Raw genomic sequence first — 16,441 nt, forward strand, 5'->3', positions numbered from 1 at the left:
TAGAGTGGGGAGGAATTGTGTGCTATGGAATTGTGTGGAGTGAAACTGTGTGGCATGGAGTAGAGTCAAATAGTGTGCTGTGGAGTGGAACTATATGAAGTGTGGTGGAATTGAGTGGAGCTGCATGAAGTGGTATTGTGGGGAGTGGTGTGGAATCGTGTGGCGTGAAGTGGAATTGTATGGAGTGGAATTATGTGGTGTGGAATGGTGTGGAATGAAATTGTGAGGTACGGAATTGAATTGTGTGACATGGAATTGTGGGGCATTGAGTGTAGTGGAATTGCGTGGTGCAGAGTACAATGGTAAGGAGTGAAATTATGTGGCATGAAGTGGAATTGTGTGGAGAGGAGATGTGAGAAGCTGAGCAGAACAGTGTGACGTCGAACTGTGTACTGTGGAGTGGAATTGTGTGGCATAAAATTGTGTGCTGTGGAGTGGAGTTAATTGGCATGGAATTGAGTGGAGAGCTGTGGAATTGTGTGGCGTGATTGTGTGGAGTGGAATTGTGTGACGTGGAATTATGTGGCATGTAGTATAATTATGTGGCTTGAAGTGCCGTGGAGTGGCATGGAATTAATTGAAGTAGAATTGCGTGGAGTGGAATTTTGTAGCATGGAATGGCATTGTGTAGTTTTTAGTGGAATTGTGTGGAGTGGCATGGATCAGAATTATGTGGAGCAGAGTGGGATTGTGTGGCATGGAGGGAATCATGTGGCATATAGTGGAATTATGTGGCTTGGAGTCCAGTGGTATGGAATTGTGTGGTATAGACTGGAAGTCTGTGGGCTGGGGCAAATTTTGTGGCACAGAGTGGCATTGTGTAGCATTGAGTGGAATATTGTGGCATGAAGTGGACTTGTGTCTGATGGAGAGGCATGGAATGGAATTGTGTGGAATAGAGAGACATGGAATTGTGTGGCATGGAGTGCAATCATGTGGATTGAGATTGTGTGGCGAAGAGGGGAATTGTGAGGCATGTTGTGGAATTGTGTTCCATGGAACGGAACTGATTGGAGTTGAATTGTGTGGCATGGGATGGAATTGTGTGGAGAGGAACTGAATGGAGTGGAACTGAATGGAGTGGAATTTTGTGATGTGGAGTGAAGTGGAATTGTGTGGTGTAGAATTGTGCGGTGTGGCGTGGAATTGTGCAAAGTATAATTTGTGTGGAGTGAAATGGAACGGTGTAGAGTGGAATTGCGTTGTTTGGAATGGAATTGTTTGGAGTAAAATTATGTGGTGTTGAGTGAAATTGTTTAAGATTGAGGGGATTTGTGTGGCGTGGATGGCGGAAAATTGTGTAGCGTGGAAGTGTATGGCATGGAGGGGAGTGGAATTGGGTGACGGAGTGGGATTGCGTGGTGTGGATGGTGTGAAATTGTGTGTTATTGAATTGTATGCAATGGAGTGGAATTGTGTGTTGTGGAACTATGTGGAGCGCAGTGGAACTGAGTGGGGCGGCATGAAGTGAAATTGAGTGGAGTGGAATTGTGTTGCATGCAGTGGAACTGTGTGGAATTGAGTGGAATTGTGTGACCTGAAGTAGAGTGGAGCTGTGTGGAGTGGAATTGTGTGATGCAGAATTGTGTGGAGTGGAATTGTGTGGAGTGGAATTGTGTGACATGGAATTGTGTGGTGTTGAGTGGAATTGTGTGGAGTGTAACTGTGCGGCGGGGGCTGGAATTGTGTTGTGTGGAGTGAGGTTGTGCAGCATTAAGTGAAATTGTGTGGCGTTGAATTATGTAGTATGGTGTGGAGTGGAATTGTGTGGCATGGAGCTACGTGGTGTGGTATTGCATGGAGTGGAATTGTATGGCATAGAGTGAAAGTGGTGTTTGATTGTGTGGTGTGGAGTGGTATTGTGTAGTATGAAAAGTTGGCGGACAGTGAAAGAAATAGTACCTCAATCACAGCAAGAGCAGCAGACAGACACTAATTAGGATAAATCATTCTGTGCTTGAGCCATGCTCCACACAAACAAAAGAAAGTGAAGCCTGGCAAGCGCTGGCCAATTAAGAGGCAGCAAAGAAGAGCGCCAATGATGCCAGCGAATGGTAAGCAATAATTAAGCCTGGGCAAAGCACTACGCTACGCTCGCGTAGTTTGCGAAGTTCGCGCTACTTCGCACTACGCGAACTGCACGTAGCACAGTGCGAACACGCGTAGCGTAGTGTTGCGTAGTGCTGCGGTCATTTTTTGCTTGCTCGTGGTCCTCAACGTCAAGTTGGCGACCGCGAGCAAGCAAAATGACATCCCGGCGAGACTTTTTCCTTGTTCGCGATCAGCAACATCAAGTTGGCGATCGCGAGCATGGAAAATAAACCTCCCGGCGAGATTCCCAACGCGAGGAGGTCAGGTTTCTCATTGCGAGTGGTCGCGTATGCTCGCGACCGCTCGCGATGAGAAACTACCAGTTCGCGTTGAGAAAGCTGCCGCTCGAGTAAAAATCTACTCGAGCAGCAGAAAATTACAGCTCGCACTGTGCAAGATGCCATTTTCAATGATTGCACAGTGCCGGTTGCTTGTCCGCACTGTGCAATCATTGAAAACGACATCTGGCACAGTGCGAACAAGGTACTACGCAGTTCGCGAAGTGCTACGCGTAGCTCGCGTAGAGCGAACTGCACTTTGCGTAGCTTCGCGAAGTGCTACTTCGCGAACTACGCCCAGGCCTAGCAATAATGGGCTTTATGCCCTTTATAGTGAACAATACCCCTCGCAAGGGATCAGTCTGCAGGCAAGACCTAAAAATAGTAAAGGAAATGGGAGGTGCCTGTGACAGAGTCACCTGGTAACCAAACCTTATGTGGTCAGTGGTGTGAGGTGGGTACATCCGCAGACCGCCCTAGTTAACTGGTAATGGATGACCTTGAGAGCCCATTTGGAGAGGGTTTCCACCTTTTACTCATCCAGACAACCTTCCACCAGGCATGACAAGTCTCTAGGCTCAAATAGACAAACGTTCACTCTGACTCCAACCAATATTTATCGAAACTAAAACACAACATAGATCCCGCTAATACATGTGTTCCTTCTCATCTTAACATATCACTGTAAACCTGAATTGTGTCTTTCTAATATGGACATGCGGCATCTCTACATCTGTGGCTAGAAGAAGTGTAGTCCCGGGCAGGTCCTCTTGGCTCAGTAGGTGTGAGGGGTTAAGGCTAGCCTCCATGGTCAACAGATATGGAGGTGTGCCTGGGCATGAATCAGAAGAAAGCAGTAAGGAAGTGAGTTTGACTATTTGATATGGTCCAGTTAATCTTGGACTGGACCTAGTCTTGGTACTTGTGCTTGTGACATTCGTCATGAAGCATGACAACGCCAAAGAGATGGTTTTTAAGGTCGTGTGGAAGGTCATATGGGATGTTTCAGAATGGAGGTTTCCAATTACAATGTATCATTAGCATCACACTCCACATGCTATTGTGTCTTTCTACAGTATATTTCAGCATAGTTGGATCCATGAATAGGAAGTCACCAGAAGATAAATGGACCTCCCATGTCAGGAGACATCGTGTGACTGCATTGACTTGGAAACTCATTTTTCTTCTCACAGCATCTTGATGAAATAAACAGTACCTTGAATTTTATGCTCGATGAAACCTGGAGTCCTCCGTGTTAACTTTTAATGGTGGCTTCTCCTGGACTAGCAGATCAGGTTAACTTTTGTAAGTGAACAAGAGAAAATCGGGGCAGCTACCATAAAGAATCAGGACAGTCACACGGGTCCCCTTATGGTCTAGCTCTACCTGGACCACACTATCCTCTATGTAAGGGAGCCTCAGGTCAACTTAGAACCACTCATTAGAGAAATCCTTCGATTTGGTCAACATTCTGGCTTGGGCATTAACTGGCGCAAGTCGTAATTTTCCCCTTAACCTCCAGTACAACTCCTTGCAAATGTGAATTCCCCCTTGAATGGTGCTCTGACTCCGTCAAATATCTGGGCATTCATATCCATCTGGACACAGCTCAAATTCTCCGCCTCAATTATGGGCAAGCAATTAGTGCCCTTGAGGACGAAGTGGAGAGATGGCTGCAGTTGCCATTATCCATCGCCGACAGGTTTGCGGTCATCAAGATGATTGTTCTCCCCAAATTTTTATATCTATTTAACAACATTCCCATACCCCTTCCCAACAGTTTCTTTTTGACATTACATTCACACCTTATTAGACTGGTCTGGGGGGGCAAACAGGCACGCGTGCGTTGTCAAGTGCTTACACTGCCATATGAGAGGGGCGGGTACGGGGTGCCGGACCTACAATTGTATTATCTCGTGGCCCAATGCTGCTATGCTTACGCCTGGTTCCACCCTGACGCCAGAATTCCCTTTCTCCGTCCAGAAGCGGATTTTGTCCTGCCTGAGCGGTTGTCCACAGTCTTACCCAGGGGCATACTCAGAGACCCCAGAGACATACAAACAGTCTCTACTACTAGCTGGGCCCGGGAAAAGCTGAGATGGGTTACCGGCACAGTCACACTGTATTCCTCGGCCCTGCCTCTCCCCAACACCCGCTGGCTGCCAATCACTGGTGAAAAACTAGTGCAGCGCACATTGGCCAAGTTTGATATTACTAAATTGGGTGATTTGTACCCTGATGGGCATATCTTCTCGGTGACTGAGGATATCTGCTTTCACACCGCCACCTTCATGGATAGCTTCATTCTCGGCCGACTTCGATCAGCATAGCGTGCCGCTCGGCCTCGTTTTCCCATAGAGCCGGACTCGTTCAGCCCACTCTCCCTGATCATCGAGAGCGAAGGAGGGGTACACCTCATAAGTAAGCTGTACAGGGCAATCTTGTCTAGGAGGGACGAATGGCTCCAGTGGTAAGTGGTATGGAGAGCACGTTTGTGGGGGCCTCGTGACGCAACTCTTCTGCGCTGGACTAAGGCTCCGGGGTTGCTGTTGTCTGGCATGGACTAGAGAGTGCCTTGGGATTAGCAGGGGGCAGTTTTAGAAAGCCCCTAAGGTAAGACCTTTCGACATAGCCTCTCATAACTGCGTTTTAGGTTTTGAGTTTACAGTTCTCTTGTTATGGGGTTAGAGGGAATGTGCAGGACTTCAGCAGTCCCTATGATTTGCCACCTTAGGAGGTTGTCTGTGGTTCGCTTTCACCCACGATATTGTGGTAATCAGTTTTGTCGCAATGATGAATTGTCATATGATAAATTTCTACCCAATGTACTTATCATTAGGAAACTGACTGAGCCATAGACCTAATGGCTTTTTAGGTCTCGCCTGACCCAGCGCAAGCGCTGGTCTGGCGAGACTTATTGAGAGGGCTCCAAAAAGTGCTACCAGGCCAGCCTAGAGCTACAGTGCATGTGCGCGGGCGCGCGCGCCGCGCTTTACCGCGATTTAGTTTCACTTTAGCGGCCACAGGGTCGCTTTGATGTTTGATTTTCAGTTTCACGGCCGCACGGCCGCTTTGCATAGACAATAGGTCTTGCTTTTGGGACCTTATAAGTATTTAGTTATGCAACTGTTGCATGGCTAAACACTTATAAGGTCCCGAAGGCGAGACCTATTGGCTATGCCAATGCTTGTTGAAGTTGCAGTGCCATTTTCCTGGTGCTGATCCTCTATCTGTCTGACAGGGATGCTAATGTGTTTATTTTTGTTGCTGATGTGGTGCTCAGAAATGTATCTGTGTGTTGTTATGTAGATTTATTGCTCAGAATCTGATGTTCTGCAATGTGGTTGCCTACCATCCCCTCTGCTACTCTGTATTTTCTCTGTCTGGTGAAGTTATTTTAGGAATCAATCAATGGATTGCTTTGACGCTCAAGTGGAGCTTCTCTGGTCAGATGGGGAGTTCTGAAGATGTATAGCCCACAAAAGGGCAGGTCCAGGGTGAATTTTGGGAGAGGACTTGCCAAAGGCAAATTGGGCACAAAGTCAAAAAGAACTAGTGGAGGTAGCATGGGTTTGTGAAGTTCACTATTTCCATTGCGTACAACCATCTACTATCTACCACATGCTTTTCCACAGTATACCACACATGCACACACATTCCCTCCTTACTCCACCCTCAAGGGGGTGTGAGTGTCTGGATCATACCAGGCCTGGACTTACCTCCATCAGATGCAGCCAATTTCTGAAAGAGAAAATACAATATCAGTGAGTCTTTTGGGTACTAATATTAGTGGTAATGTGTTTATCTAAAATATCTACATAGGAATATTGATACATTTATCAGTGCATTCAATTATTTTTAAAATGTGAAAAACTAAGAACAAAATTGGACCACCAAATCTGCCATGTTAATATAGAAATTAAAATGAACTCATTCACGATGTAGTATGCCTTTAAAAAGTAAACTGCAAGTACCTCCAGAAGAAATAGAATATGTGGCAAAATCAGCCAGTTAATTTGCAAAGTGGCTTTTTTCTTTTTCCCAAGAGACATGAAATTGGCCAGTCGACTGATTGGGGTATGGATAGGACCTTGATCAATTTTACAGCCTCTGCAAGCAACAGTGTGGCTCCTGGCCTCTTTAAAGGCTGCTTTTAACAACAGTTTTCTTTCTCATTGGCGTGCATGGCATATAGTAAGAATATGATCAATTGTTTCTTCAAATTGACCATAAAAAGGGCATTTCAAGTGATTATTCTAATGAATGTCCATGTTCGAGTAAACTGTAGCAGCGAGGAGTACAAAAACCCTGCAATCTAGCTATAGGCTCAGGCTCTACAAATACCAATAGATACAACATGAAGAAACTATAGGAAGCAGATCTTAACTTTAGAAGTAAGGTGTGAGAGTATATAACTGTGTCACCTAACATTGTAGGATGCTATCAAGTACCCTACATCAAAGCTTTGATTCCATGTTTATTATGTCTGGTGCTTATGCTTTCTTTTTAATATTTTATGTTACTATGAATTTAAGTGTGGGGGGGGGGGGAGACTTTTAATAAGCCCCCTCATTCTGGTCATTCTTGATCAGCATTAGAGTTTCCAAGAAATGCTCCAAAAAGATTATTGAATTGATAAAATGTTTTATTATCTAAGGCTATCCCCATTATGTGTTTGAGGTATTCCTATTTGCCAATGCACAGTGCCTCATATAACAGATTAATCATGCTCAGCTAAAGCCACTTGGCTAATCAACCCCAGCTTGAGACGGATTTGATCTTGTAGTGGGACATTATACGGGTGCGGCAGTCTTCCGTCGGCATTTGTAGCAGATGAGCCGTCATCTGCGCTCTTTGGGAAAGGTCCTCGAGATATTTTTCCGGTTTAAGTCGGAATGTCAATGGCAAAAATGTTATGGGGCCAAAATACTGAGGCCTAAATATTGTGGACCAAAATGTTGTGAAGCTAAGGGCATATAGGACACTATAGATTTATTATTCTTAACACCACATCTAGGTACCATGAAGATAGAGATATTTGCCATGGTACATATATGTGAAGTTGATTATAGTAAACCTATACTTACCTATAAACACTTACCTCCATGATATTTTGGTCCTCGATTTTTTGGCTCCACAATATTTTGTAGTCAATATGTAGGTGGAATACTGTTATTTTGCGGTGTTGTTTCGACGTTATGTTCCATCCCTCACTACTCCTAGGCACTGACACCTGCTCTATACAGGAATTATCAATTATTCAAATTAAGGTTTTATTAGATTTTCCAAATACAATGACTTTTGTTTTGTTTGGGTTGATTTTTAGTTCATTTGACAGCTTATATTTTTAAGCACTAGTTACTAGGTTTTGCGGTTGCCAGTATTAGCAAATTGACTTCATAGACTAAACTAGACTTATCATATTGATTCTATTAGATTCAAAGTAGGGATTAGATCGTCTTGTGCAACAGACTCAAGAGCCTGCCCCAGAAGAGTCCTTTCTGCCACCAACCCGAAGATGGGATATAGGACCCCCTTCTTTGCCGCAGACAATACATGCCCTGGGAGACGACATTACATACAGTGGGAGCCTTTGCCACACCCCCAGTCTCTTCATCTATAGTAGACCCTAAGCCAGCCTTGGGGCGACCACCAACTTTTAAGTCATCAAACAACCACATACAGATGCTCCGGTGCCCTTGAATTGTAAATAGTAAATTGTAAATTGACACTTGTATAGTGCACTACTCACCCGTAAGGGTCTCAAGGCGCTTGTACGAATACCGCTGTGGAACCCATCCTGGCTTTCCCTGTGAGGCGTCCACTCCTGGGCACCTCCAAGGTGGAGGCCAGGCATCCTTAGCGTTGCGGGGGCTGTTGTGGAGATTAAGCAAGCTATTGCCCAGAGTTGCAGAGTGGGACTCCATGATTGGAATGGCACCGAGGCGAGAATTATCAGGTCCGTGGAATTTTTGAGCCCAAGACCCGCCGAGGCGGGGAATTGAACCCTGGTCCCGGGCTAGATCTCTGCATCAGGGTCTGCCGCTCTAATCATTGAGCCACACTTGTGTCTAAAGAGGTGGACGTTTGCATTTAGCGGACCTGAAATCATGGCATCAACGTCCAGGATACATCTATGAGCGAGTCATGTCATTTAATTTCAAAACTAAGGTTGGTTTCGTTTTTTCTCAACAATTTTTTCAATTCGCAGAACTTTTTAAAAATCTTTCTTAATCCACAACAATTCACACCTCGCGAATTCAATAAGTACATGCAAGCATTAAAAATAATTACAATATAGTTCAACTTAATACAAATTTCTAATGAATCTGTTTTCATCAATTTATAGGTTGGGATCAGTATTAGACATAATCAGAGTTAAAGTTTTGAAAATTAAAAAAATAAAGACCAGCAATCGCACCAGGGGAGGTATAAGGACCTAGGAGCCTTAGTGGCGGTTACCTTAAAACGCAGTGCGCTTCAGAGTTTCATGCAATTGTGACTCCAGAGAGAGGCAGCAAAATCTGCAGCATCTCCCCTCCTTTTGGAGTGCCGCTAATTTCCGAACCGTGCCCAAAAATGTCACTTGATTTAATTAAAAAACTTGTAAGCGGGCCGTGAATATCCATCCCGGTGTGTTTTTTTAAAACAATGGCGAGGCTGGCAACCAACACTAGGCACAAATGAGCATTGTATGTACTTTCTTTTGCCTATGGTTCTGAGAAGGGCTTCCCCTGGCATCCATCTTCTCTAAGAACCAAATATTTTGGACACACAGCCAAGATGGAATTGCTTAACCTAAAAAAGTTACGGCGAGGTATACAAACACCATCCTCAGCACATGAAGTGGAGTGAAATTGTGGTACCAAAATCACCCAAATTCGCTTCGCAGGTGAAGCTGGGAAAAGGGTGGTTTGTCAGATGGTGGTCTTGGCGTGCTTTGCCTTAGCACAGAAAAGTCCTAGGAGAACCACAGGAACTTCCCCAAAACCATGAGGTGTGTGTGGTTCCCACTGGACCTCGTTTTGCTAGAGAACACTTGGAGTGTGCGAAATGTGCATAATTTGCATTTGCGACTCGTGAGATTACATGCAATTCTGCAAAAATGGCGTGATATTTTGCAAAATGCTAAAGCAACAGTGAGCACTATATTTTAGCACGAATGCATCGTTGTGTTCTTTACGGACATAAGGACATTACACTGTAAAAAAAAAAAAAAAAAAAAATCCACAAAAAAACACAGGTGAGTGAGCAATAGGCACTCTTCTGGCCATTCGCATTGTTTCCGTGCTCCACACATAGAAATGCCAGAGGTCAGGCACACCCCCATCCCACATAAAAAGTAAAGTACAGAGCCGTCACGGATTAAAACAAGGCTGGCTAACGAACACCCACCCTAGGTTTCAGCTCCTGAGGCAACCAGCGTTGGGGGTCTAATGCCCCTCTGTACCCATTAGATTTAAAACGCGCAGTTGGTGCGCCACTAAGGGAAAACTGGATCTGCAAACTGAATGTTTTCGCAAAGCGCGGTGAAGCACCTTGACGCTGTATGTTACAGGTCAAATTAACTAATTTCCAACTTATGAGCTCACAAAGAGATACAGAGGGGGAGCTGATGTAAGGTCCAGCCCATCCTCCCTCTGAGCAGCATCCAGAAGGCGTCCCTGTGTTCTGGTCGCTGCACCAGCCAGTGCTTCATTTGGGCCAGCGGATGCGGTTGGTGGGCACCTCCACTTTTTGAGGGCGCCAGGTCTTATTTTTTATATCAGACTTTTACCCAAGCAAGAGAGAGAAAGGAAGCAATAAGCAAGGAGTCAAACATTTTGTTTTAAAAACGTGATCAAAGGAGAAATAAATATTGACCTTCAAGAGATAATAAAGGGGCAGGAGGTGTGGGGTAGTGGAATAACAGGGCATGTGATGGAAACAACATTAGGCGGACTTGGTATTCGAAGGAAGGGGTGGACTCCTAAAAAAACAAGCATTTACAATGCAATGGTCTCGGCATTGGTAAAGTTAGAGCTATTGGCATTGCTCATGACATTATTTTTGTTTATGTTTTTGTTTTTAAAACATTTAAAGAAACGGCATTGTTATTTACAATGTCAATAGCTTAATCACTCTCAAATGCGAGACCTATTGCATGTGCACCCACACACAGAGCCACCTACACACACACTGATTAAGCTATTGACATTGTAAATAACAATGCTGTTTCTCTACATGTTTTAAAAACAAAAACATAAACTAAAATAATGTCATGAGCAATGCCAATAGCTCTAACTTTAACAATGCCGAGACCGTTACATTGTAAATGCTTGTTTACTTGGACTGTGCATATGTTCTGAGAGTATGCTGCTTCAATTACGTCATACATCTGCAGACATGTTCCTCTCCAAGACTCCCTCATGCCTCCTCCTTTTCCAGGCTCTGCGCCTCATGTCCCTCCCAATCGCCTCTCCTCTCCCCTTCTGCCACAACGACGCACCCCCTCCTTCCCACGCCACCTTTTAAACTATGCCAGGGACCTTCTATTCTCCCTAAAGCCCTGATCCATCCCCCTTCCTCCCCTGTCAGGCCTAGGGTATCTGCTCCCATACATCGACATATACACTGGACAACACCTTAAAGGGAAATGTTGCGGCAAGGAGACATATATGTGCTTGCGTGGGTTTGATGGCTGCTTTTAAAGAGGGAGAAAAGGAAAACGATTAATGTTAACATCTCTGGCAAATGATGAGTTGCCATTTATTGCCTGGGACTTGCCCTGTACACCCCACCCCCTCTCTCCCTTCCTCCCCCACTCACAGCCCCCTGCTCTCCCCTCCTGTCATGGCGGCATTCGCTGACAATATCCCGGCACCCGCCTCCCGGTGCGCAGGCGTAGCTCAGGGTCGAGGAGACCTCGTGGCGTCGGCCGAGGGCAAACAAATATTATTAATAAACAGTGGCTGTAGTGCGGGGGTAGCTAGGGACTGAGCATGCCAACGGTCCGTCCTCTCTCGGTGCGCAGCGCACTATCCTAGCCCATGGCTGCAGACAAGATGGTGGCGGCGGGATAGGCAGAATGGAGCTGAGGAGAGGAAGGGGACCAGTGCTGGACCAGGAAGGGCTGAGAGAACAGGCCGAGGGTGCGGAGGAGAGCCGGAGTGAGAGGAGCTTAAGGGAGAGAGCCGGAGTGAGAGGAGCTTAAGGGAAGGAGCCAGTGCGAGGCAAAGCGCGACCGAGAAAGACGCGGGGAGGTTGGAGGATTCGGCTTAGGAAAAGGACAGAAAGCAAAACACCGGGCGTGAAGATCCTCAGAGGGGCGAAAGGCCGGGCACGCGGAGAGCTGATGGGAGAGGCCGGCCCTGGGAGAACCGAGGGGAGAGAAGTTAACCGAGGGGAGCCAAGCCCGAGGGACTGAAAGGAAGGGAGACCTGAGGGGCACAAGCCAAAGACACCGAGAGTAGTGGGGGAGAACAGGCGGCATCCGAGCCCTAGGAACGGAAAGGAGAGAGGGGTACACTGAGGTGCCAGTCCCGCGGAGCTGAGGGGAGAGAAGCTGGACAGGAGGGATCTGAGGGGGGAGAAGAACCGGTGAAGACTAAAGTAGAAAGGAAACAAGGCAGAGCAAAAGGCAAGCACACCACTGCCTTTCTCCGAGGCAGAGCAGAAATGCCTCGGAGAAACGCAGTGGCGGTTTCGAATTCGGGGGCGTGTTTTCCTTTACTCTCCTCTTACCATTGGCTGGAGGAGATAATTAGACTTCTTGAAAAAAACACGCCCCCGAATCCGAAAAGGACGGGGCCTAATCGGAATGACGGACCTCTTCTCCAATGGCTGGCCAGCATTCAAGAGGCCAGCCAATGGAGAACAGGGGAGAAGAGGGGCGGGTTCAAGCCCCTCTTCTCCAAGTTCATTAAATCTCGGATCGAGACTGCGCAAGCGCAGCCTTCGAGCCGAGACCTAAAAAAACACACATAGCCCTCTGCAATGACTGTTACAAATGAAACACAGCCAGGCTCCCTGGTACCTGCAGTCAGTGACTAATCAATAATCACATTCCAAGCAGATGAAAGGATTAGGGATCTCCTCCCCGGTGGGATTGGACGCCTGTAAACAACCACCCGGGCCTGAAATATGCACCAGGCCAGGTTCTAGGCTGAAATTGGCGAGCGTCGACTGCATTATAAAGGTTGTGAACTCTCAGGAAAAATAAAAATTGTTTAACAATGTAAAAAAAAGCCAAACTGCAAGGCGAGGGATTTCAGTTCGGTGGTTATACGTGTAGGCATGCAACTTTACACGTGGAATGATCCATGTTGTTAAACTGATTTCTGCTAAGGACTGCTAACTGATTCATCACTGAAACACGTAAGTTCAGTCTCAAAATCGGCACAGGGAAATGAACTGAAATATTCCAGGACAGAGGGTGAAAAATCACGACTTTCCCTGCAAATGTGCGACTCGTGCCATCCGCCGAGACTCCTTCCAGAGGACTGCTGCCTGCTGAAAAACCCTCATGTGACTCACCACAGCGCCTGTGAGAAATCCTGTTACCTACCCCAGAGCCCCTGTGCCAACAGAAAAGTCTCACTGTAAACCACTCACAGCCACAGTGCCTGGGGGAAAGTGTCACAGCCACTCACGCAGAACCTGGAGTAGGGCCTCAAAGTGACTCATCCCAGGGCTTGGAGGAGAGCCTCATTGCAACTCACCCCTGAGCTCCGGTGCATGCGGAAATGGCCCCCTGTGACTCATCCCAGACAGACTCTGGGTGCTTTCCTCAGTCTTCCTGCGGTGGGGGTGCAGGTCATCTGTTGACTCCCATCTGCCAGTCTCAGATTGTTCCTTTCAATTCCTTATGCTGTGGTTAACTGCTACTTCTTAACAGAATTGCAGTTCTCTTTCAGTCAGAGGTTACCTTACTGAACGGTGTAGTTGGCTCTTATAAATTGTTCTTTGCCCTGACGAAGTCCCATGCATTTAGGTGATATGGGGTTGAAACATCAATAATTTGCTCACAGATTGTTTGAAGTCTAGACTCAATATGTTCATGTACAACAATATGGCTCTTCAATATAAATAGGATTCAGTGCTTTTAATTGTAAACATTTTGTACATCCGTACTTTTTGCTTATCTGCGCTTGTTCATTGTACCTTTGCGATCCTTTTCTGTACATTGACACCACCTTTGTTGAAATGTAAGAAAGTATTAAGTACTATTTTTTTTGTATTTTGGCCTTTCTCTTGGATAGTTTCTTTTAATCAGAGAATTTTGAATTATTTATTCATCTATTGAGCATTTTTCTTAGTGGAACTTAGTTTTTTTATGTGTTCACAATGCAGTAGCTACCTTTTGGATTATTGGGTAACTCTATATCATTTCACTTGACTTGCCTCTGAAAAATAGTATCTGGACAAAACTCCCAATTCCAAAGCCTCTGAATCATAGGAATGGCAATACTAACACCAGAAAACACACATCAGAAAAGCCTCGACTGTTGCAACACAAACCGAAGACAAGAATGCAGCCCTTTAAACATCACTTAGCACTGGCACGCAAGTGCATAACTCATCCAGAATATGAACAATAAACCATAAATCTCATGACCCTTCATCACCAAGACAGCAGCGCACACACGCTGCACACAACATACAGATACCGCACTGCTGTGCAGCTAACACATGGCCATGAGTAAGGTGGCACTTCTCAACAGTACTAAAGACACCTGAAAGGCTCAAAACCTGCATCACAACCCAAGAGCGAACATGCAGTTCTAAAAATATACCTCAGTGCCAAACTGACCCAGCGCTCAACTCTACCAGAACTTGAACAAGCCTCCATTCTGCATCCCTGCACCAGAATACTGAGAAGACCAAAGACCATACACATGTCATGACCTTATATTACTCCTCATAGCAAATACATTCACGAAAAAACATCAAACCCATGAACACCACATTCTCATGCAATCAACACACCACTTTACTGTACAGCTGTCAACAGGTCACTCTCCAACAACACTATTCAGAGGGGAAGGTGTGGTGTTACAGCTGGAGCTGTCGACTTTAGAACTGGGGAACCAGGTTCGAGTCTCGGCGTCGGCTCAAAATCCTGTGATTCTGGGCAAATCACTTAACCTCCCTGGGCCAAAAAACAAAAATGGATAGGTTTGTGCAATATAACTGGTGGTCATGTAAAGCACCCCAATACTTTCTGATCGAGTTTGCGCTATATAAAACTGGAGAAAGCAAACAAAACAAAAAAATATTCACTGGCAGAGCACTACCTGAGCCATGAAAACTCTATGGGAATGGTTTACAGGCCTTCCAAACCCAACAGCACCCGACAACTGAACATCCCCCAGGCCCAAGGACACAACATTGCACACTCCAGAGAGCTCAGACTAAGACAGTGTACATCCAGACAGCCTACTAATGCTTTAAGGCCCAACAGATACCTGTAACAGCGTGACATAATTCCAATACATCCTCACACCTTACCAAGCCACCTAAAATCATACCAATCCATTCCCCAAAAAGCACCCTGAGATGCACTCCATCACAACACACCAAACGAAGGGTCTGATGTAGAGTTCAGCAGACTGGTTGCTCCATCACAAACTCCTGGAGGCAAGAATACAGCTCAAAGTAGCGTGCATCAGGCACAAAGCTTTATACTCTAAATCCCCTGCATATCTGGCACAGAAACTTGTGACCTCCGGAGGAATCAGAAACTCCTGATCTGCCAGAGACCTCCTGGTCAAACGTGCGCGCTTTCGGGAAAAAAAAAACTTACAATCGGGTTTTCTCTGGGGCTGCTCCAAGAATATGGAACTCTCTCCCACCCGACATCAGAAGAATCCCTTCTCTGACTCGCTTCAAAAGGGAGGCCAAAACCTACCTTATGGGTAAATTTCTAGCTTAAACCTGGCCTCCACCATCACCATGGCCCAGATCTATGGCCGTCTATTCCCTCCCTTCGGATTATCTAGTTACCCCATCAGAAACTTGGAGCCTTGTCTTGAACATTGTAAATGTAATCTGTAATATGTTATCGTGTCATGAGTATTTGGATATGCAACCTGTAAATACATGCCCTTATCTCCCTCATGTATCCTGCACCTTGTCCCCTACTACTCGATCCGTAACTGGTTGATGTTAAACCTGTTCTGTTTATTGCTATATTTTTCCTGTAAAGCGCTCTGATACCCTAATGGGTCAAGTTCGCGCGCTATAAAACTCATAAATAAAATAAAAATATATCCAACTGCACTTGTAGCAACACGGTGGGGATATCCGTCGGGTTTGTGAAGGAGTATCATCAGCTGTACTCTAAATCAGGCCTTAAAAACCACTGCACTTCACACCACACCGCATCCCACAACAATTCTCCACATCATATCTTACAGTCCTAATAGATCAGACCACACCACACCAGAATTCACCACATCCCAGCATCCATCATCATATAACGCCACTCTGCTTCTCTCCATGTAGCACTACTTTTAATAATACTGATAAACTTCACACCATACAACACCACAACACACTGCACCACAATTAGCATTACACTGCTTTGAGCAATACCACATCACCGCACACTAAAACATTACATATCCACCACCCACTACAGCACACACCAAACTACAGCACTTCACACACACCACAACTTGCAACATCACCCCCACAAGACTAGCCCCAAATAGTACAAAGGTACACCACCATTTATAACAACCTATTCAACACGCTTTCACTGCACACAACAGCACACCACAGAACACTTCACCTAACCATCCCAATATCATACAACATTATATTTCACACGTTCAAATGAAAATGGTAGAACCCACGACGGGCATCCCACGCCTCTAGAAGAACCTTACACTCTCTTGCCCCTCAGAGCTCCTACAAAATGGCAGGGCTCACCTCATCATCCTCCGAGCCATCTTCCATCCACAGCGTGACCTTCCCCTCTTCTCCAGAGTCCACCATGGTACCGTGGTATTGCGGTGGTGCGCTCCAGGTTCTGGTAAAGTCTCAGAGCGGTGGTGTGGCCTCCCTGGGTGCAGGCCTAGAATAGATAC

At 45.8% G+C, this 16,441-nt stretch overlaps 1 protein-coding gene across 8 annotated transcripts in view; it reads right to left on the bottom strand.

Moving 5' to 3' along the window:
• The window catches only part of RGS14 (regulator of G protein signaling 14), a 334,003-nt gene that overhangs the window by 123,392 nt on the left and 194,170 nt on the right, over positions 1-16,441 (bottom strand). For all 8 annotated transcript variants that reach the window (XM_085618347.1, XM_085618346.1, XM_085618353.1 and 5 more), the window contains one exon: positions 6,089-6,110. In XM_085618347.1, the coding sequence (XP_085474473.1) occupies positions 6,089-6,110 (22 nt within the window). The remainder of the gene's footprint in view (positions 1-6,088; positions 6,111-16,441) is intronic.

This window comes from Triturus cristatus, chromosome 7 (genome assembly GCF_964204655.1).
Source record: "Triturus cristatus chromosome 7, aTriCri1.1, whole genome shotgun sequence".
Classification (NCBI taxonomy): domain Eukaryota; kingdom Metazoa; phylum Chordata; class Amphibia; order Caudata; family Salamandridae; genus Triturus; species Triturus cristatus.